Source organism: Melospiza melodia, chromosome 31 (assembly GCF_035770615.1).
Source record: "Melospiza melodia melodia isolate bMelMel2 chromosome 31, bMelMel2.pri, whole genome shotgun sequence".
In the NCBI taxonomy this organism is placed as follows: domain Eukaryota; kingdom Metazoa; phylum Chordata; class Aves; order Passeriformes; family Passerellidae; genus Melospiza; species Melospiza melodia.
Window position 1 is genome coordinate 1173678 of NC_086224.1, and position 20390 is coordinate 1194067.

At 62.3% G+C, this 20390-nt stretch overlaps 3 protein-coding genes across 3 annotated transcripts; 1 reads left to right on the top strand and 2 right to left on the bottom strand.

Moving 5' to 3' along the window:
• Positions 1-108: 108 nt before the first annotated feature.
• MIP (major intrinsic protein of lens fiber) lies at positions 109-2209 on the bottom strand. The gene is given in 8 exon segments (XM_063179398.1): positions 109-321; positions 955-990; positions 992-1036; positions 1122-1193; positions 1195-1287; positions 1848-1883; positions 1885-2103; positions 2105-2209. Coding segments are annotated over 8 exon segments (819 nt in total).
• A 492-nt stretch (positions 2210-2701) lies between these two features.
• Positions 2702-5743, bottom strand: LOC134431221 (aquaporin-2-like). The gene is given in 7 exon segments (XM_063179208.1): positions 2702-2860; positions 3181-3333; positions 3856-3890; positions 3893-3935; positions 4011-4163; positions 4518-4838; positions 5732-5743. Coding segments are annotated over 7 exon segments (876 nt in total).
• Positions 5744-9816: 4073 nt separating this feature from the next.
• Positions 9817-20383, top strand: RBMS2 (RNA binding motif single stranded interacting protein 2). The gene is given in 16 exon segments (XM_063179209.1): positions 9817-9916; positions 11312-11460; positions 11558-11616; positions 12351-12442; positions 12528-12685; positions 13709-13788; positions 14641-14679; positions 14682-14748; positions 14848-14872; positions 16601-16647; positions 16732-16825; positions 17572-17619; positions 18598-18612; positions 18614-18706; positions 18804-18881; positions 20110-20383. Coding segments are annotated over 16 exon segments (1191 nt in total). The 5' UTR covers positions 9817-9850; the 3' UTR covers positions 20191-20383.
• Positions 20384-20390: the final 7 nt, after the last annotated feature.

Genomic DNA, 20390 nt, shown 5'->3' on the forward strand with positions numbered 1-20390 from the left:
GGCCGCCCGCCGCGCCGCGCCGCACACACACGCACCACACGCACCGCGGCGGCCCCGTCACAGCAACGCAGCGGCGGGCGCGGGGGCCGCGCCCCGGGACGGGCCCCGTTACAGCCCCTGCGTCTTCAGCTCCAGCGGCTCTGCCGGCGGCTCGGGCGGCGGCTCGGCGGTGGCGGCGGCGGCGGTGACGGCGGTGGGGGCGGGCGGCTCTCCCTTGAGGGCGGCCAGGCGCTCGGCCAAGCTGCGCGGCCGCGGGCACAGCGCGAACTCGTAGAGCACCGCGCCCAGCGCCGCGCCCAGCAGCGGGCCCGCCCAGTACACCTGCGGGGGGGCGGCGTTGGGCACCGGCACCGGGGGGACCCCCGGCTCCCCGCCCTCGGGGGGACACGGTACCCCACCCCGCTGATGCCCGAGCACCGGCCCATTCGGAGCCACCGGTCTGCCGGTGAATGGGGAACGGCAGCGTGTCCCCCTTACCGGGATGTCCCCGGTGGGGGCAGGACCCGATTCCCGCGCCCCGGGATGTCCGCGGTGGGCAGACGCGTCTCCCGCTCCCCGGGATGTCCCCGCGTGTCTCCCATTCCCCGGGATGTCCCCGGTGGGCAGGACATGTCTCCCGTACCCCGGGATGTCCCCGGTGGGTCGAGATGTCCCCGCGTGTCTCCCGTTTCCCGGGACGTCCCCCGGTGGGGCAGGACCCATCTCCGGTACCCGGGATGTCCCCGGTGGGCAGGACCCGTCTCCGGTACCCGGGATGTCCCCGGTGGGCAGGGACGCGTCTCCAGCTCCCCGGGGTATCAGGGGATTACCCAGCACCCTGAGGCGCTGCTGTCACCGTGGTGACACCGGCAGCCCCCCGCCATCAGCGGGGACACAGCGGCTGGTGCGGGACAAGCAGGGAGGGCTGGGGGGGTCCCGGGGCGGGTTTGGGGGTCCCCGTCCCCCCGCACTTACCCAGTGGTTGGCGAAGTTGCGGGTGATGACGGCGGGGGGCGAAGGAGCGAGCGGGGTTCATGCTGGCGCCCGTGTAGTGGATCTGCCGGGGGATCGGGCAGTGGGGGGCTGCACAGCTGCCCCCCAACCCCTCCCCAGCCCCCGGGGGTCCCCGAGGCCGCTCTTACCCCGAAGAGGTGGCCGAGGGCGAGGGAGAAGCCGACGGGCACGGCGGCCATGGCCGGGCGCCCGTCGTGACGGGTCGTCGAAGCTGGCGAAGACGCAGAGGACGAACTGGGCGGTCAGGAGCAGCTCCACCACCGTGCCCTGGCCCGGGCCCACGCCGGGGTGCAGCTGTGTGGGGAGGGGGCTCAGCACCCCGAAGAGTTGCTCCCCCATTGCCCCCCAGCACCCCAAATCCTCCCTTGTTATCTGTCCACACCCCAAATTTCCACTGTACCATAAACATCTCCTCATGTTCAAATTCTTCTGGGATGTTCAGCCCCACATCAATCCAAACCCCAAAACATCTTCTGGACCCCCCAATCCACCCTCAAACACCTCTGAACGCTAGAACCCTCATTACAGCCCCAGTTTGGTACCCCAAACCACCTCCTGGACCCCCCTCCCAAGTCCCCCAAGCCACCTCCTGGACCCCTCATTTCCCCCATTTCAGCCCCATGGTACCCCAGATCCCAAAACAACCCCTGGACTCCCCCAATCTTTCCAAATCCTCATTACAGCCCCAAAGTACCTCAGACCCCCCCACAAACACCTCCTGGAGCCCCCCAATCCCCCCAAACCCTCATTCCAGTCCCAAAGTACCTCAGACCCCCAAACCCTCAAGCTGCCACCCCACAATCCCCCTGCCCCACAGACACCCCCAAACCCCCCGATCCCCCCCCCGTGCTCACCGCGCTGAGGCCGAGGGTGCCACGGACGGGGCCGGGGGGTCACCCCATAGAGGACCCCAGCTCCGGCCAGCATTCCCAACACCTGGGCCAGCAGGTAACCCAGGGCACGGGGCAGGGAGAGCTGCGAGGCCATCAGGAAGGCCAGCGTGATGGCCGGGTTGACGTGACCCCCGCTGACATTGCCCAACGCCTGCACCAGCGTGCTCTGGGCCAGCCCGAAGGCCAAGGCGGACCCCACAACGCTGGGGGGGCCCGGGGGCCCAGCGCAGGGAGGCCCCCAGCCCCAGCAGGGCATAGAGGAGGCTGCCCAGGAACTCGGCCAGCACGGCCCTCCAGAAGGCGGACGAGCGCAGCTCCCGCATGGCCTGGCCCCGCTGCCGCCCTCCACGGCCCCGCTCCCCTCCCCGGGGGCCGCCCGTGCCCACCTTTATAAGCCCCCCCCGGGCCGGCCCCGGGGGTGGGATCGCACCTCAGCCACCCCCCCCCCCCCCCGCACCGTTAACCGATTCGCTGCCCGGGGCACGGGACAGGTGACAGGCGGTGAGGAACCCCCCCCTGGGCATCCCCCCATAATGGGGACCCCCCCCCTAAGCTCTGCCAACCCCATCTGGGGTTTTCGGGGGGGGACTGTGACCCATTGATGCCCTCAGTGGGGTTTAGGGGACCCCCTTGCTGGGGGCCAGCACTGCCACACCTCCCACCCCCCCCCCCCCAAAAATGTTTTGGGGACACTTTGGGGCAACCCCCACTGGGAGGGGCGCTGGGTGGGGGCTGTGGGGTGGGGTGGGGGCTGCGGGGTGTCCCCCCCCTTCAGCGCTGTTGTCTGCGGGAGGGTTTGGTTTATTCAGGCCGGCTTAGCGGGCGCTGAGTCCCCGGCCGGGGGGGATTAAAGCCCGGCCCGGCCATTGGTGCCCGGCGGAATCTGCCGGGGCTGCAGAGGACACCACAAAGGGCTTTGCTGCGCTCAGCTCCCCGGCACGGGACGGGGCTGACGGGGGGTCCCGGCCCCCGCCCTCACCGGGGGGATGCGGGGAGGGAGAACCCGCGGGGAGGGCCGGCCCCCGCCGGTGTCACAGTGCCACAGCCCCCCGGTGTCGCGGGTGTCGTTATCGAGACCCCCTCCCCGGTCCCCTCACAGCATCGCTCCGCACCCACCTGCGACCCCAAGACACCTTTAATCCCCCCCTACCCACTAGGATAAAAGGGGGAGGGGGCACCGAGCCGCCCACCCTGTGGGTGCCCCATGGAAGGATCGGGGGGCTTGCGGTGGAATTGGGGGGCTCAGGCAGTGCCCTGCTCGCCCGGGGGGGGTGGTGGGGGGGCACTGGGACACCGAGGAGGGGGACAGGCTGGGGGTCTCCACCAGAACCACGTCCCGGCAGGCGAGGCAGGCGCTGAGCTTCTCCCGGGACGCCCCCGGTGCCAGGATGAACTCGTAGGAGAGCCCGGCCAGCACCGCGCCCAGCACCGGGCCCAGCCAGTACACCTGGAGGGGGACAGAGCTCTGGGGGGGTCCCAGGGATGGGGGGGACACGGGACCCCACCCCAGAGATGGGGACTGAGCAGAGGAATCTGCCCCAGGGGAGGGGGTGTCACTTGTTTGGGGTAGGGGGATTGGGGAGGGGGCACATCCTGAGGGGATGGGGCTTGTCCCAAGGATGGCAAGAGGGGGGACACAGTGGTCTTGCGATGGTGACACCATGAGGACCCTTGGGGACCCAAACTGGCGACACAGCTGGTGGGGAAGGGAAGGGAAGGGAAGGGAAGGGAAGGGAAGGGAAGGGAAGGGAAGGGAAGGGAAGGGAAGGGAAGGGAAGGGAAGGGAAGGGAAGGAAGGGAAGGGAAGGGAAGGGAAGGGAAGGGAAGGGAAGGGAAGGAAGGGAAGGAGGAAGGGAAGGGAAGGGAAGGGAAGACCAGGAACCGCCGTGACCACAGCGGTCACACCCTGCAGTGGGGACCCCCCCCCCTTACCTGGGGACTCGGGGACCCCAGGGTGCCCCCAACTCACCCAATGATCATCCCAGAGCCCGGTGACGATGGCCGCCCCAGCGAGCGCGCAGGGTTCATGCTGCCCCCCGAGAACGGCCCCTGTGGGTGATGGGGGGGTCAGGGGCTGGTGGGGTGGGGACCCCCTGGGCGGGTGGGACATGGCAGGGTCCTTACTGCAGCCAGGGCACCGGCGGTCAGAGCACTGCCCAGGGCCAGCCCAGCCTGTGGGGCTGCATGTTCAGAGGTGGCAAAGGCAGCCAGTGCCAGCTGGAAGGTGGCAAAGGTCTCCCATGCCAGCGCTGTCCCTGCTGTCCCCACCGTGCTCACCTGCAGGAGGGAGGGACACCTGTCCAACCTGTCCAGTGCCAGGGGACAGGGACAGAAATGGGGTACCTTGGGGATGGGACCCCTCAGTCCGTGGGCACAATAGTGGGGGGTACCAGGGCAAAGGGGTGCCATGGAAACAGGGAATGGGGGTACCTCAGAGATGGGTACCTCGGGGCTGAGATTCTGGGGTACCTCGGGGATGGGGTACCTGGGCACCCCAGTGGGGGGTACCAGTGCAAAGGGGTGCCATGGAAACAGGATGCCCCAGTTTTTGGGTACCCACGGGGATGGGGTATCTCAGAGATGGGGTACCACAGTGGGCACAAGGACGGGGACAGGGATGGGGACACTCACCCTGGTGACGAGGCTGGTGCCATCCTGCAGCGCTGCCCGGGCAGCAGCAGAGGCCAGCGTGGCCCCCGTGCACTGAGCCAGGACCCCCACGGCCCCACGCAGGGCGCTCAGCTTGCGGGTGCACAGCAGGGCCAGCGTCAACGCAGGGTTGGCCTGGGGACCCCCGAGGGTGCAGAGGAGCCCCCCGGCCACCAACCCCCCTGCCAGGGCCGGTGCCAGCTGCTCTGGGGATGCCGAAGCCCCCAGGACCACCCCCACGAAGATGAGGGTGGCCAGCAGCTCTGCCAGCACCCCCCGCCAGAAGCGGCCGCTGCACAGCTCCTGGGGGGACAGCGGGGTTTGGGGGTCACCCCATGGGCACTGCCAGGAGGGGGTGGCACAGAGGGGGCAGGGGGGCTTTGGGGATGGGGTATTTTGGGGGTGGGGTGCCCAAGGATTGGGTGTCTCAGGGGTGGGGTGCTATGGCAACAGGATGCGCCAGTGATTGGGGAGTTTGTGAGGGGACCCCCCAACACCTGGGTACCACAGTGGGGGGGTCCCTCGGTGATGGGTGCCTTGGTGATGGGGTGCCCTGGCAACAGAGTGCTCCAGGTTTTGGGATAGGGTACCTCAGAGATGGGGTTACCTTGGGGATGGGGTACCTGGGCACCAAAGTGGGGGGTACCAGGGAAATGGGGTGCCATGGAGAAAGGATACCCCAGTTTTTGGGTAGCCACAGGGATGGGGTACCTCAGCACCAGTGGGGGGGTACTGGGGCAATGGGGTGCCATGGAAACAGGATGTCCCAGTTTTTGGGATGGGGTACCTTGGGGATGGCACCTCTCAGTCTCTGGGCACTGCAGTGGGGGTACCAGGGCAATGGGGTGCCATGGAAAGAGGATTCCCCAGTTTTTGGGTACCTACAGGGATGGGGTACCTAGAAGATGGGGTACCTCGGGGATGGGACCTCTCAGTCCCTGGGCACTGCGGTGACAGGATGTCCTGGCAATGGGGTCACAGGGATGAAAGGGGGGACCGCAGCCACGACAGGGCCAGGGGTCACAGTGAGGGACCCCCCTGTGCCAGGGCTATGGGCCTGGCATTGAAGTGACAGATTTGGGGACTCTCCATGAGTTGGGGGCTGCTCACCCACCCCCCCTGACAGGGAGGGGTTCTGGGGCTGTGGTTTTGGGGAGGGGGCTGGGGGGGTCGGGGCCGCTTGCGGGGGGTCTTACCTCGATGGCCATGGTGCAGCTGTGGGGAGAGGGGAGTGCAGAGCAGGGGCACCTCCCGCCCCCTGGCACTGCCACCCCCGACACTGTCCCTGTCACCCCCCAGCAGTGCCACCCCTTTGGCACAGGGCAGCCCTGAGGTGCTGAGGGTGGGGCAGGATTTTGGGAGGGGGTCCTTGGAGCATCCCTGGGTGCCATGGCAACCCCTGGGACACTTTGGGGTGTTGCCAGGACAACCAGAGATGAAAGGACACGGGATGAAAGATTGGGGGGGATGGGGGGGGGGGTGTCACACATCTGGGATGAGAGTGGGGACAGGGCTGGCCCTGGGGGGGTTGGACACCTGGGATGGGCACAGGGACCCTCGGGGAGGGGCTGAGGGGGGCACAGGGGACAGGGTGACACACCTGGGATGGGCACAGGGACAAGATCCTAGGGGGGGTGGCTGGGGACAGGGTGACACATCTGGGATGAGCACAGGGTCCTGGGGGGAACAAGGAGGTCACAGGGGACAGGGTGACACACCTGGGCAGGGGGGGTGGCATTGTCACACACCTGGGACGAGAATGGGGATAGGGTCCCTGGTGGGGCAACAGGAGGGGTGGCACAAGTGGATCAAGATGGGGACAGGGCTGTCCTGGCAGGGGGACCAGGGTGGGTCACACATTTGGGGCAAGAACTGGGGACAGGGGTGTCCCTGAGAGTGTCACAAACCTGCCACAATTCAGGGACAGGGGTGTCCCAAGGGGGTCACACATCTGGGCAAGAATTGGGGACAGGGCTGTCCCTGGGGGAGTCACAAACCTGCCACAATTCAGGGCCAGGGGTGTCCCGGGGGGGTCACAAACCTGCCACAATTAATGGACAGGGGTGTCCCTGGGGGAGTCACAAACCTGCCACAATTCAGGGCCAGGGGCGTCCCGGGGGGGATCACACACCTGCCACAATTCAGGGACAAGGGTATCCCAAGGGTGAGTCCCCCACAGGACAAGCCCGGGGCCGGGTCTGACCCCACCGTGGGAGGGCTCTGGGGCCGAAGGGGGGCCCGGCCCCGGTGCCCCCCCGGCCGTGGCTCTGCCGGCTCAGCAGCGGCCCCGGCCCCGCACGTGGGGTGAGTCAGCGGGCGAAGCCCTGGCTCAGCACGGGGGGGCCCCGGCGCTGCTGAGCCCGGCAAAGCCAGAACAATCCGCGGCCACAAAGGGATGGGACAGAGCCGGGACACGCAGGGGGACAGCCCTGAGGGGGGGGGTGGGGGCGTGGGAGGGTTTATAGGAGGGGAATATGTGGGGGACACCGGGGGGACACACAGGGGGACACTGGGGGGGAATACGGGATGTGGGGGTCCTAGGGGGAATATGGGGGGATATGTGGGGGACACCGTGGGGACAGCCCTGGGGGGATGTGGGGGGGTTTGGGGGCGGAGTAGCGGGGGATATGTGGGGGACAGTGGGGGGACACCGGGGGACAGCCCTAGGGGGGTGTGTGTGGGGCGTTTATGGGAGGGGAATATGGGGGGACACCGGGTGTGGGGGGTTTTAGGGGGAATATGGGGGGGATATGTAGGGGACACCGGGGGACACGCAGGGGGACAGCTCTGGGTGGGGAGGGGGTTTTAAGGGGAATATGGGGGTGGACACAAGGGGGACATTTGGGGACAGCCTGGAGGGTGGGGGTGTTCTGGGGGGAATATGGGGGGGGATTATGTGGGGGACACCGGGGAGACACACAGGGGGACAGCACTGGAGGAGTGAGGGGACACCGGGGGGGACAGCTCTGGGGGGGTTTAAGGGGGGGACACAGAGGGGGACATTGTGGGGACAGCCCTGGAGGGGTGTGAGGGGATTAGGAGGGAATATGGGGGGGATATGTGGGGGACAGCCCTGGGGGGGTGTTTATAGGAGGGGAATATGTGGGGGACACTGGTGGGATAGCCCTGGGGATGTGGGGTATATGTGAGGGACACGCAGGGGAATATGAGGGAGGACAAAAGGGAGGGGAGATTGGGGGGAAACAACTGGGGGACATGTGGGGAACACCCTGTGGGGACAATCTGGGGACACTCTGCTGGCACATGTGGCCAGTCACGGTGAGGACACACAGAGGGGACATTTGGGGGGACACCGAGTGGGACAAGGGGATGGAGGGGGTCCCGAGGACCCCGTGCCCCTCTTGTGCTGTCCCTGCCCAACCTGGCTGAGCTCGTGCCAGGGTGGGCACAGCAGGGCTGGGACCCCCATTGTGCCCCTGGCGTTCTGTGTCACCTCACAGACTCTCTGGGGACCACCAGAGGTGGCCCCAAGACCCCCCAATCTTGTCTTGTAGACCCTCCAGGTGCCCCCAGTGCCCCCCTTCTGCCTCATAGACCCCCCAAAGTGGCCCTAGCACCTCCAATCCTACCCTATAGACCCCAATATGCCACAACCTCCCCCAAAGACCCCCCTCAGGATCCCCTACAGACACTCAGGTGCCCCCAGGATGCCCCAGAGACCCCCCAGGTGTACTATGAGCCCCCCCAATCCTGCCCATAGACCTCCTCAGGAGCCCTCAGGTGGCCTTTTCTGCCTCGTAGACCCCCCAAAGTGCCCCCAGCACCCCCAATCCTACCCTATAGACCCCAAAATGTCACAACCTGCCCCAAAGACCCCACTCAGGATCCCCTACAGACACTCAGGTGCCCCCAGGATGCTCCAGAGCCCCCCAGGTGCCCCCAGAATCCCCCCACCCTACTCTACACAACTCCCCGAAACCCTCAATCCTGCCCTGCAGACCCCCAGAGCCCGCCAGAAACCCTAATCTCGCCCCACAGACCCTCAAGAGGCTCCCCAGACCCCTCAGGTACCCCCCAGACCCCTCAGGTGCCCCCCAAATTCCGCCTTTCCCCACTCCAAAATGGCGGCCCCCAGCGCCGCCTCAGAAATGGGCGCGGCCTAAGGCAGTCACGTGATGGAGGAAAGGCGCCAATATGGCGGCGGGCGGGGTGTGGTGTCCAACCACGTGACCAGCGCTTCCAAAATGGCCGCGCCCACGGTGAAGGCGGGGAGGCGGGGCCAAGGGGGTAATGGCGGCGGCGGGCGTGGCTTCCCTTAAAGGGACCGCGCTGTACCGGGGAGGGGGGGGGGTCCGTGACGTCCCCTCGGTGCGGGGGAGGGGTCGGGGGGTGCAGCCCCCCCGGGGGTTCGTGAGAGGGACCCTCCCCTCTCCCAGTTGAGGGAGAGGAGGGGTGCGGGATCCCCCCCCGCCGTGTTCTCCTGTGTCCCCCCGGTTTTCCCCCCGGTGTCCCGGGCGGTCTAGGGGGGAAGGAAGGTGTCTCATTTGTGGGGAGGGGGGTGTCGTGAGGCTGACGGGGGTCACTGAGGGGGTGGACAGGCGGTACCGGGGGTGACACCGGGGGAGGCGAGGGGCAGCACCGGGGGGTTCCGGGGAACACCGGGGAAGAACGGACCGGGGTTGACACTCGGGAAGGACGGGTAGCACTGGGAGGGGGTGACACCGAGGGGTAACGGGCAGGACCATGGGGTGACGAGGAACACCGGAGGAGGACGGGGCAGCACCGGGGGGATGACAACGGGGGTAACGGGAGAGTACCGGGGGTGACACAGACGGAGGGCACCGGGGGGTGACACCGGGGAGGGACGGGCAGGGTCAGGGGGTGACGCGGACCACCGGAGGAGAACGGGCAGCTCCGGGATGTGACGGGGAACAGCGGGGGAGAACGGGGCAGCACCGGGGGGGGTGACACCGGGGGGTAACCGGAGGCACCCTAAGTGACACCGGAGGAGCACGGGCAGGACCGGGGCTGACACCGGAGGAGCTCGGGCAGCACCGGGGGATGACGGGCGGCACCGGGGAGTGACACCGGGGGGGGTAACGAGCAAGACCGGGGGGTGACACCGGGGGGGTGACGGGAGGCACCGGGAGTGACACCGGAGGAGCACGAGCAGCACCGGGGGTGACACCGGAGGGGAACGGGGAGGACCGGGCTGTGCCGGGGCCCACCGGAGCAGCCCGGGCAGCACCGGGCGGGGAGCGGCGCTAGGACCCGGCGCGGCGGGGCCCGCCCGGATTCCAGGCTGGCTCCCGGTGTGACGTCACGCCCGGTCCCGGCCCCTCGCGCTCGGGAAAATGCTGCTCTCGGTGCCGCCGCGCTCGGGGCTCCCCGCCTTCGCCTACAACAAGGGCGGCAAGAAGGTACCGGGAGGGCGGCGGGGCCCGCTGGGCCCGGCCCGCTCCGCTCCGGTATTGGGGGGGATCCGGTGGGGGCGGATCCGGGGCCGTCCCGGCGGGACAGGCCCGGGGAGGGGGGGGCGGGGAATGGGGGTGCTGGGAAAGGGGGGGGACACCCCGCACCGAGTCACCCGCACCCCAACACCGGGAAGGGAGCGGGGACACCCCCCCGGTGAGCTCCGGTTTGCCGGGGGGGGTCCCGTGTGTTCGGCGCTATCGCCACCCCCGGTTCGTGCCTCAGTTTCCCTCCCCATCCCCGTTCATCCCCCCTAGCCCCGGTTCGTGCCTCAGTTTCCCTCCGCATCCCGTGATGGAAGTGGGGGGGGCACCCCCATTGTGGCCTCCCCGCTCCCACCGGGGACACCGTGGGAGGATTTGGGGGGGTCCGGGATGGAATTTGGGGGGGGGGGGGGGGGGGGGGGACACCAGGACAGGGGGTCTGGAGGGTGGGGAGGGGAAGGTGGGGACCCCCTGAGTGAGGGGATGGGGGAGAGGTCGGGGTTTGGGGGTCCTGGGGGAGATAATGGGGTCGGGGAGAGATAATGGGGTGCAGGGGGAGACAATGGGACTGGGGGGAAGTTACGGGGCCCAGGGAGAGATAATGGGGTCAGGGGAAAATGATGAGGTCCAGGGGGGAAGAGAATGGGCTTGGGGGGAAATGATGGGGCTGGGGGGGAAAATAGGGGGGTTCAGGGGGGAGATAATGGGGTCTGGGGGAAATGATGGGGTCCAGGGGTGTTGCTCTCCAGGGGGAAGATAATGGGGTCCAGGGGGGGAGATAATGGGGTTTGGGGGGAAGTTATGGGGTCCAGGAGTCCTTCTCTCAACAGGGAAGATAATGGGGTTGGGGGGAGAGGATGGGGTCCAGGGGTCCTTCTCTCCAGGGAGGATTTTGGGGACAAAATTATAAGAGGGCGAAATTATAAGGTCCAGGGGGAGATAATGGGGTTGGGGGGAAATTATGTGAATTTGGGGGTCAGGGGGAAATTTGGGGGTCAGGGGGAGATAATGGGGCTGGGGAGATAATGAGGTCGGGGGGAAATTGTGGGGACAAGGGTAAGATAATGGGGTTCTGGGGGGAGATAATGGGGTTGGGGGGGAGATAATGGGGTCCAGGGGAGGTGTCCAGGGGTCCTTCTCTCCAGCAGGGAGATAATGGGGTTGGGGGCAAATTATGGGGTCGGGGGGAAATTATGGGGTCCAGGGATCTTTCTCTCCATGGGTGAGACAATGAGGTCCAGGCTGAGCCCCCCAGGATGGGCTGAACCCCACTTTGGGTGTCTCAGTCCCTCCTTGGGGCGAGGGGAGGATTTTGGGGGTCTACAGCAGAGCTGACCCCCCCTTTTTCCCCCCCCCCAGCAGCCCTATGTGCCCCCGGCCCAGCCCCTGGGCCCCCCCAGCCCAAGCCCGGCCGGGGGGACCCCAGACCAGCTCAGCAAGACCAACCTCTACATCCGGGGGCTGCACCCCGGCACCACCGACCAGGACCTGGTCAAGCTCTGCCAGCCGTGAGTGGGGCGGGGGTCCCGCTGTGTTCCCCCCCCCCCCCCAGAACCCTTCAGGGGTCCCACAGAATCCTGACACCCCCTTTTTTCCCCTCCCCAGCTATGGGAAGATTGTCTCCACCAAAGCCATCCTGGATAAAACAACCAACAAGTGCAAAGGTTTGGGGGGACATTGGGGCTGGGGTGGGGGGTCGGGGAGGGTGGGAGGGTTGGAGGGGCTCCATGGGGCTGGGGGGGTGTTTCACAGATCTGGGGGGCTGCAAGAGGTGGGGGCTGGAGGGGCTCAGGATGATGGGGAGGGCTGGGGGCGACAGGGATTTTGGGGGGGCTTCCAGAACTGGGGGTCTGCACAGATCTGTAGGGGCTTGAGTGGAGGTGTTTGGGGCTGGGGGGCTCAGGAGGATGGGCAGGGCTGGGGTGCTGCACAGATCTGGGGGGGCTTCCATAGCTGGGGTGCTGCACAGATCTGGGGGGGCTTGAGTGGAGGCGTTTGGGGCTGGGGGGCTCAGGAGGATGGGCAGGGCTGGGGGGGCTGCACAGATCTGGGGGGGCTGCAAGGGGTGGGAGTGCATGGGGCTGGAGGGGCTCAGGATGGGGGGACAGGGATCTGGGGGGACTGCAAGGGATGGGGGGACAGAGATTTGGGGGGGCTGCACAGGTCTGGGGGACTTCCAGAGCTGGGGGGCTGCACAGATTTGGGGGGGCTGCGAGGAGTGGAGGTGTTTGGGGCTGGCAGGGACAGGGATTTGGGGGGGGGCTTCCAGAGCTGGGGTGGGGGGGCTGTAGGGAGTGGGAGTGTGTGGGGCTGGGGTGGGGGGCTCAGAAGGATGGGGAGGGGGGGGGGGGGTTGCTTTATTTTGGGAGGGTCTCTCTGACCTCTCCGCCCTCCCCAGGTTACGGTTTCGTGGACTTTGACAGCCCCACAGCCGCCCAAAAAGCCGTGACAGCCCTGAAAGCCAGCGGGGTTCAGGCACAAATGGCCAAGGTATTGAACCCCCCAATCCCCACCCAGCGACCCCCCAGAGCCCCCCCCCAGGAGCCCCCTGCCCTGGGCTGACCCCTCCCCACAGCAACAGGAGCAGGACCCCACCAACCTGTACATCTCGAACCTGCCGCTGGGCGTGGACGAGCAGGAGCTGGAGGCGCTGCTGAAGCCCTTCGGGCAGGTGGTCTCCACCCGCATCCTGCGCGACCCCCACGGCGCCAGCAGGGGCGTGGGATTCGCACGGTACGGGAGGGGGGGGGGTGGGGTTTGGGGGGCTTCAAGAGCTGAGGGGGCTGCAGCGGGTTGGGGGGGACAGAGACTTGGGGGGGCTGCAGGGAATGGGGGGGTAGATGGAGGGGCTCAGAACAATAAGGAGGGCTGGGGGGACAGGGATTTGGGGGGTCTGAACAGGTTTGGGGGAGCTGTGTGGGGTGGGGGTGTGTGGGGTTAGGGGGACTCGGCGGGATGGGGAGGACTGGGGGGCTGCAGGGGATGGGGGGGCTGAGGATGATGGGGAGGATTGGGGGGACAGGGATTTGGGGGGGGGCTTCCAGATCTGGGCGGCTGGGCAGAGAGGGACTTGGGGAGCTGCACAGGTTTGGGGGGCGGCACAAATCTGGGGGGGCAGCAGGAGGTTGGGGATGTATGGGGCTGGGGGGGCTCAGGAGGATGGGGAGGGCTGGGGGGGGACAGGGGCTAAAGGGCTGTACAGATTTGGGGGGGCTTCACACAGCTGGGGGGGCTGTAGGGGATGGAGGTACATGGGAATGGGGGGGCACGGGATCATGGAGAGGGATGGGGGGAACAGGGATTTGGGGGGCTGCAGGGGGTGGGGGTGTGTGGGGCTGGGGGGGCCCAGGAGGATGGGGAGGGCTGGGGGGGAACAGGGATTTGGGGGGCGGCTTCCAGAAGTGGGGGGGCTGCAGGGGATGGGGGGGTACGTTGGGCTGGGGGGGACATGGATTTTGGGGGGGGCTTCAAGATCTGGGGGAGCTTCAAGGGATGGGGGGGTGCTCAGGAGGATGGGGAGGACTTGGGGGGGGGACAGGGATTTGGGGGGGGTCTTCAGAGCTGGGGGGCTGCAGGGGATGAGGGGGGGCACATAGGGCTGGGGGCTGTATGGGGCTGGCGGGACAGGGATTTGGGGGGGCTGCATGGAGCTGGGGGGGGAGCACAGAGATTTTTGGGGGGGGCCACAGAGAGCTGGGGGGGGCACACAGAGTTGGGGGCCCCCCCCTGGCCCCCGGCCCAGCCCTGCTCCCCCAGGATGGAATCCACGGAGAAGTGCGAGGCCGTCATCACCCACTTCAACGGGAAATTCATCAAAACCCCCCCGGGGGTGCCAGGTGGGCTTGGGGGAGAATTTGGGGGTGCTGGGGGGGGGTCAGGGAGGGATTTCGGGGGTGCTGGGGTTGCCAGGAGGGGATTTTGGGGGTGCTGGAAGGGTCAGGGAGGAGATTTTGGGGTTGCTGGAGGGGATTATTGGGGGTGCCAGGTGGGCTGGGGGTGGAATTTGGGGGGTGCTGGGAGGGTCAAGGAGGGGACTTTGGGGATTTTGGGGGTGCTGGAGGAGTCAGGGAAGGGAATTTGGGGATTTTGGAGGGGCTGGGAATTTGGGGGGTCCCAGGAGGGAATTTTGAGGATGCTGGGAGAGTCTGGGGAGGGGATTTTGGGGAGTCCCAGGAGGGGATTTTGGGGCGTTGGGGGGATCAGAGAGGGATTTTGGGGGTGTTGGGGAGGTCAGGGAGGGGATTTTGGGGGTTCCAGGAAGGGGTTTTGGCAATTTTGGGGTGCTGGGAGGGTCAGGGAGGGATTTTGGGGGTGCTGGGGTTGCCAGGAGGGGATTTTGGGGGTACTTTGGGGTGCTGGAGAGGTCAGGGAGGAGAATTTGGGGATTTTGGGGGCGCTGGGGTGTCAGGGAGGGGAATTTGGGGATTTTGGGGGTGCTGGGGGGGTCACTGGAGGGGAATTTGAGGGTATTGGGGTCCGGGAGGGGATTTTGGGGGTGCTGGGGGGCCTGGGAGGGGAATTTGGGATTTTTAGGGGCGCTGGGTCAGGGTCCCGAGAGGGGATTTTTGGGAGTTTGGGGGTCAAGGAAGGGATTTTGGGGAATTTGGGGTGTTGAGGGGTCAGGGAGGGGATTTTGGGATTTTTGGGGTGCTGGGCTGGCTGGCAGCACTGACACCCCTCCTCCCCAGCCCCCCCAGACCCCCTCCTGTGCAAGTTTGCTGATGGGGGCAGAAGAAGAGGCAGAGCCAGGGCAAGTTCGTGTCCAACGGCAGAGCCTGGGCCCGGACGGAGACACGGTGAGGGGGGCAGAATTAAATTATAAGTTTTATTCAAAAATGAAGGGTTTAGAATGAATTTCTTTAAAAGGTGTTTTATAATTTATGTATCGCCGACAGAGCTGAGAGAGTCATTAGGTATAATGTACGTAATATATATAATATATGTAAAATATTCTATGTATAATATATATTTTATGTATTACATAGTATATATATTATATATATTACTATATTATATATAATATTTCATATAATATAATATATTAAAATAAAAAAGTTTATGTATTTTTATTTCTAATATCTTTCTAATTTCGAATTCTAATATATTTTTTATTCTAATATATTCTAAGATGTGTTCTAGTTTTATTTATGTTTTTATACTTATATAAATATATACTTATTATTTATGCAAATAAGTATAATATATAAAGAATAAATATATATTAAAAAATAAATATATTAACATGTATATTTATTAGTAAATACAAATAAATACATGTTTATATAATATATATAATTATATATTAATAAATTAATTACATATAGAATATATTAATATAAATAAAACCACATATATTTATAAATAAAAACAAATATACATTACTATAAATATAACTATAACTAAATATTTATTTATGACCCTTTTTTCCCTACATTATATTCTAGTATATTTTCTATTTATATTTATGCAAACATATATTTATTTATTATTTATGCAAATAAACATAATGGAAAAATTAATGAATAAATATATATTAAAATATATATTTATTATTAGGTGTATATTAATACATGTTTATTATATCTTAATATACTATTAATTAAATTTATAGACGATATATAAATATAAAATATAAATATAATATAAATATAAATATAAATATAAATATTTATTAAAAAGTATAAGTAAATAAATATTCATTATAACTATTAATACAATAGTAATTAGAATTATATAATCCGTTCTTAGAGATAGAAATATATTTTATGAATAACTATATGAGATGTATTTATTACAGAAATAATACAATATTAATTAAATTTATGTAATATATTCATATAAATGAATACATAAATATATTTTTTATTACAGAAATAATACAATATTAATGAAATTTATGTAATATATACATATAAATGAATACATAAATATATTTTTGTAAATAAATATAAAAATCAATATTTATCTCTTACCTTTTCTCCCCCCCAGGGCACGGTGACCTTGGCCTAATAACTATATGAGATATATTTATTACAGAAATAATACAATATTAGTTAAATTTATGTAATATATTCATATAAATGAATACATAAATATATTTTTGTAAATAAATATAAAAATCAATATTTATCTCTTACCTTTTCTCCCCCCCAGGGCACGGTGACCTTGGCCTAATAACTATATGAGATATATTTATTACAGAAATAATACAATATTAGTTAAATTTATGTAATATATTCATATAAATGAATACATAAATATATTTTTGTAAATGAATATAAAAATCAATATTTATCTCTTACCTTTTCTCCCCCCCAGGGCACGGTGACCTTGGCCTAATAACTATATGAGATATATTTATTACAGAAATAATACAATATTAGTTAAATTTATGTAATATATTCATATAAATGAATACATAAATATATTTTTGTAAATGAATATAAAAATCAATATTTATCTCTTACCTTTTCTCCCCCCCAGGGCACGGTGACCTTGGCCTAATAACTATATGAGATATATTTATTACAGAAATAATACAATATTAATTAAATTTATGTAATATATTCATATAAATGAATACATAAATATATTTTTGTAAATAAATATAAAAATCAATATTTATCTCTTACCTTTTCTCCCCCCCAGGGCACGGTGACCTTGGCCTACGACCCCGCCACGGCGCTGCAGAACGGGTGGGTGCCCCCGGGCCCCCCCGTGCCCGTCGGGGCGGGGGCTGCCGGCCGCGGCCCCCCCAGCCCTGACCCCCCGCCCCGCAGGTTCTACCCCGCGCCCTACGGGCTGGCCCCCGGCCGGATGCTGCCCCCCGCCGCCCTGGCCCCCTACCTGCCCTCCCCGGTGTCCTCGTACCAGGTACGGGGCTGGGGGCGCTGCGAGAGGGGGGGGTCCCCACCTGGGAGAGGGGAGATCCCACCTGGGAATGGGGAGACCCCACCTGGGGAAGGGGAGACCCCACCTGGGAATGGGGAGACCCCCGCCTGGGAGAGGGGGAGACCCCCGCCTGGGAGAGGAGAGATCCCACCTGTGGAAGGGGAGACCCCGCCCAGGAAAGGGGAGACCCCACCTGGGGAATGGGGAGACCCCACCTGGGAATGGGGAGACCCCGCCTGGGAGAGGGGGAGACCCCACCTGGGGAAAAGAAGACACCATCTTGGAATGGGGAGACCCCGCCTGGGAAAGGAGACCCCACAGGGGGAAGGGGAGACCCCACCTGGGAATGGGGAGACCCCACCCAGGAAAGGAGAGATCCCACCTGTGGAAGGGGGAGACCCCGCCCAGGAAAGGGGAGACCCCACCTGGGGAATGGGGAGACCCCGCCTGGGAATGGGGAGACCCCGCCTGGGAATGGGGAGACCCCGCCTGGGGAAGGGGAGACCCCACAGGGGGAAGGGGAGACCCCGCCTGGGAGAGGGGAGACCCCACAGGGGGGAAGGGGAGACACCATCTCGGAACGGGGAGACCCCCACATGGGAATGGGGAGACCCGACATGTGGAAGGGGAGATCCCGCCCAGGAAAGGGGAGACCCCACCTGGGAATGGGGAGACCCCACATGGGGGAGCGGAGACCCCGCCCGCTGCCACCCCGGTGTCCCCCACAGGTCCACGGCCCCGCCTGGATGCACCAGTCCTACCTCGTGCAGCCCACGGTGAGCCACGCCCTGTGACACACCCGGTGCCACACCCGGTTCCACGCCCAGTGCCCTGCCCAGTGCCACACCCAATTCCGTGCCCAGTGTCATACCTGCTGCCACACCCAGTGTCACGCCCTGAGGGGTGGTGGGAGCCCTGCTTGGATCGTCCCCACCCACACCTGCCCTGCCCTAATGGGGGAGGCGATGCTGGAGCCCCACCCACCTTTGCCCTCTCCCCGTAGTCAAGCCCCTCCCACTTTGCCCAAAAGCCACACCCACCTTTGTCAGGCCCCGCCCGTTTTGGTGTCACTTTGGAGCTCCCTGGGCGCTGTCCTGTGTCCCCTCCCCATGGGTGCAAAGTCACAGTGTCCCCCCAGTGTCCCCCATGTTCCCCCCATGTTCCCACACTGTCACTGCCCTGCAGGGCGCGGTGCTGGTCCCCGTCGTGTCCCCACGTCTGTCCCCATGTCCTCCATGTCCCCCCCAGTGTCCATGTCCCCACTGTGTCCCCCCAGAGTCCCCATGTCTGTCCCCATGTCTGTCTGTGTCCCCCAGGGTGCAGTGCTGGCCCCCTGTCGTGTCCCCATGTCCCCATATCTGTCCCTATGTCCCCCAGGGCGCGGTGCTGGCCCCCGCTGTGTCCCCATGTCCCCATGTTTGTCCCATGTCCCCCATGTCCGTCTGTGTCCCCCAGCGCGCGGTGCTGGCCCCCGCCGTGTCCCCATGTCTGTCCCCATGTCCCCATATCTGTCCCCATGTCCCCCAGGGCGCGGTGCTGGCCCCCGCCGTGTCCCCATGTCCTGTCCCCCATGTTTGTCCCATGTCCCCATGTCCATCTGTGTCCCCCAGGGCGCGGTGCTGGCCCCCGCCGTGTCCCCATGTCTGTCCCCATGTCCCCATATCTGTCCCTATGTCCCCCAGGGCACGGTGCTGGCCCCCACCGTGTCCCCATGTCTGTCCCCATGTCCCCATATCTGTCCCCATGTCCCCCAGGGCGCGGTGCTGGCCCCCCGCCGTTGACCACGCCGTCCCCCTCCAGCCCTCCGTGGTGGCGCCCCTGGCCCAGCAGCTCGGGCACCTCTCTCTGGGCAGCGCTGGCACGGTAAGACCCCCCCCCTCCCCCACCCGAGACCCCTCCCCAAACCCCGGGGGACCCCTCCCCGACCCCCCTGACCCCCCCCCGGTGTCCCTGTCCCCAGTACGTCCCCGCTGCCGCCGCCGTCCCCGGAGCCTTCATCCCCCCGTACCCGCCGGTGCCCCCCGCCCTCCCGCTGGAGGTGAGTCAGGGGGTTTGGGGTGCACAATTTGGGGGTTCAGCGTTTGGGGCAGCAGGATTTGGGGGTCCGGGAGGGGGTTTTGGGGTGCAGAACTCGGGGGTTCAGGATTTGGGGGTGCAGCATTTGGAGTGCAGGATTTGGAGGTCCGGGAGGGGTTTAGGGTGCAGAATTGGGGGTGCAGGATTTGGGGCTGAAGGGTTTGGGGTTCAGGATTTGCAGTTCAAGGTTTGAGGGTGCAGGATTTGGGGTTCAGAATTTGGGGGTGCAGGATTTGGGAGTGCAGCACTTGGGGTTGAGGGTTTTGGGGTGCAGGATTTGGGGGATCAGGATTTGGGGCTTCAGTGTTTTGAGGTTCAGGATTTGTTGGTGCAAGATTTGAGGGTTCAGGATTTGGGGTTTAGGATTTGGGAGTTCAGGATTTGGGGGCGCAGAGTTTGGTGGTGCAGCGTTTGGGGGTTCAGGATTCGAGAGTGCAGGATTTGGGGGTTAAGGATTTGGGGATGCAGAATTTGAGGGTTTAGGATTTGGGGTTTAGGATTTGGGGGTGCAGGATTTTGGGGTTTCAAGGTTTAGGGGTGCAGGGTTTGTGGGTTCAGGATTTGGGGCTTCAGGGTTTGAGGGTTCAAGATTTGGGTTCAGGATTTGGGAGTGCAGCGTTTGGGGGTGCAGGATTTGGGAGTTCAGGATTTGGGGGAACAGGATTTGGGAGTCAGGATCTGTGGGTACAAGATATGGGGTGCAGCGTTTGGGGCTCCGGGGGGGAGTTTGGGGTGCAGGATTTGTGGGTCAGGGTTTGGGGAAGCAGAATTTGGGGTTGAGGGTTTGGAGTGCAGGGTTTGGGGGAGCAGAATTTGGGGTTCAGGGTTTGGGAGTGTAGGGATTTAGGGGTGCAGGGTTTCGGGAGTTAAAGATTTTGGGCTGCAGGGTTTGGAGATGCAGGATTTGGAGGAGCAGGATTTGGGGTTCAGCTTTTGGGGGTGCAGGGTTTGTAGGTGCAGAATATATGGGGGTTCAAGATTTGGGTTCAGGATTTGGGGGTGCAGGGTTTGTGGTTCAGGCTTTGGAGTGCAGGGTTTGAGGGTTCAGGGTTTGGGATTCAGGATTTCGGGGAGAAGGATTTTGGGGGATCAAGGTTTGGGGGTTAAGGATTTTGGGGGTTCAGGATTTTGGGGGTTCAGGATTTGGGGGTTCAGGATTTTGGGGTGCATTAACCCCTCCCTCCCCGCAGGACGGCGGAGCCGCCCCCACCCACGCCCCCATCGAGTCTCCGTCCGAGCCCGGCGCCTTCCCCTACCCGTACCCCAAGTAGCGGCGGGGGGGGCCCGGCCCGAGGGGACGCCCCCTCCCCAAAACCCCCCAGGATGGGGACCCCCAAAACCCCCCGGGATGGGACCCCCAAAACCCCCCGGGATGAGACCCCCGACCCCCAAAACCCCCCGGGAAAGCTCCGAGCTCCGGGCGGGGGTCCCAGGGTGGGGTTTTGGGGGGGGGGTCCCTCTGTTCCATCCA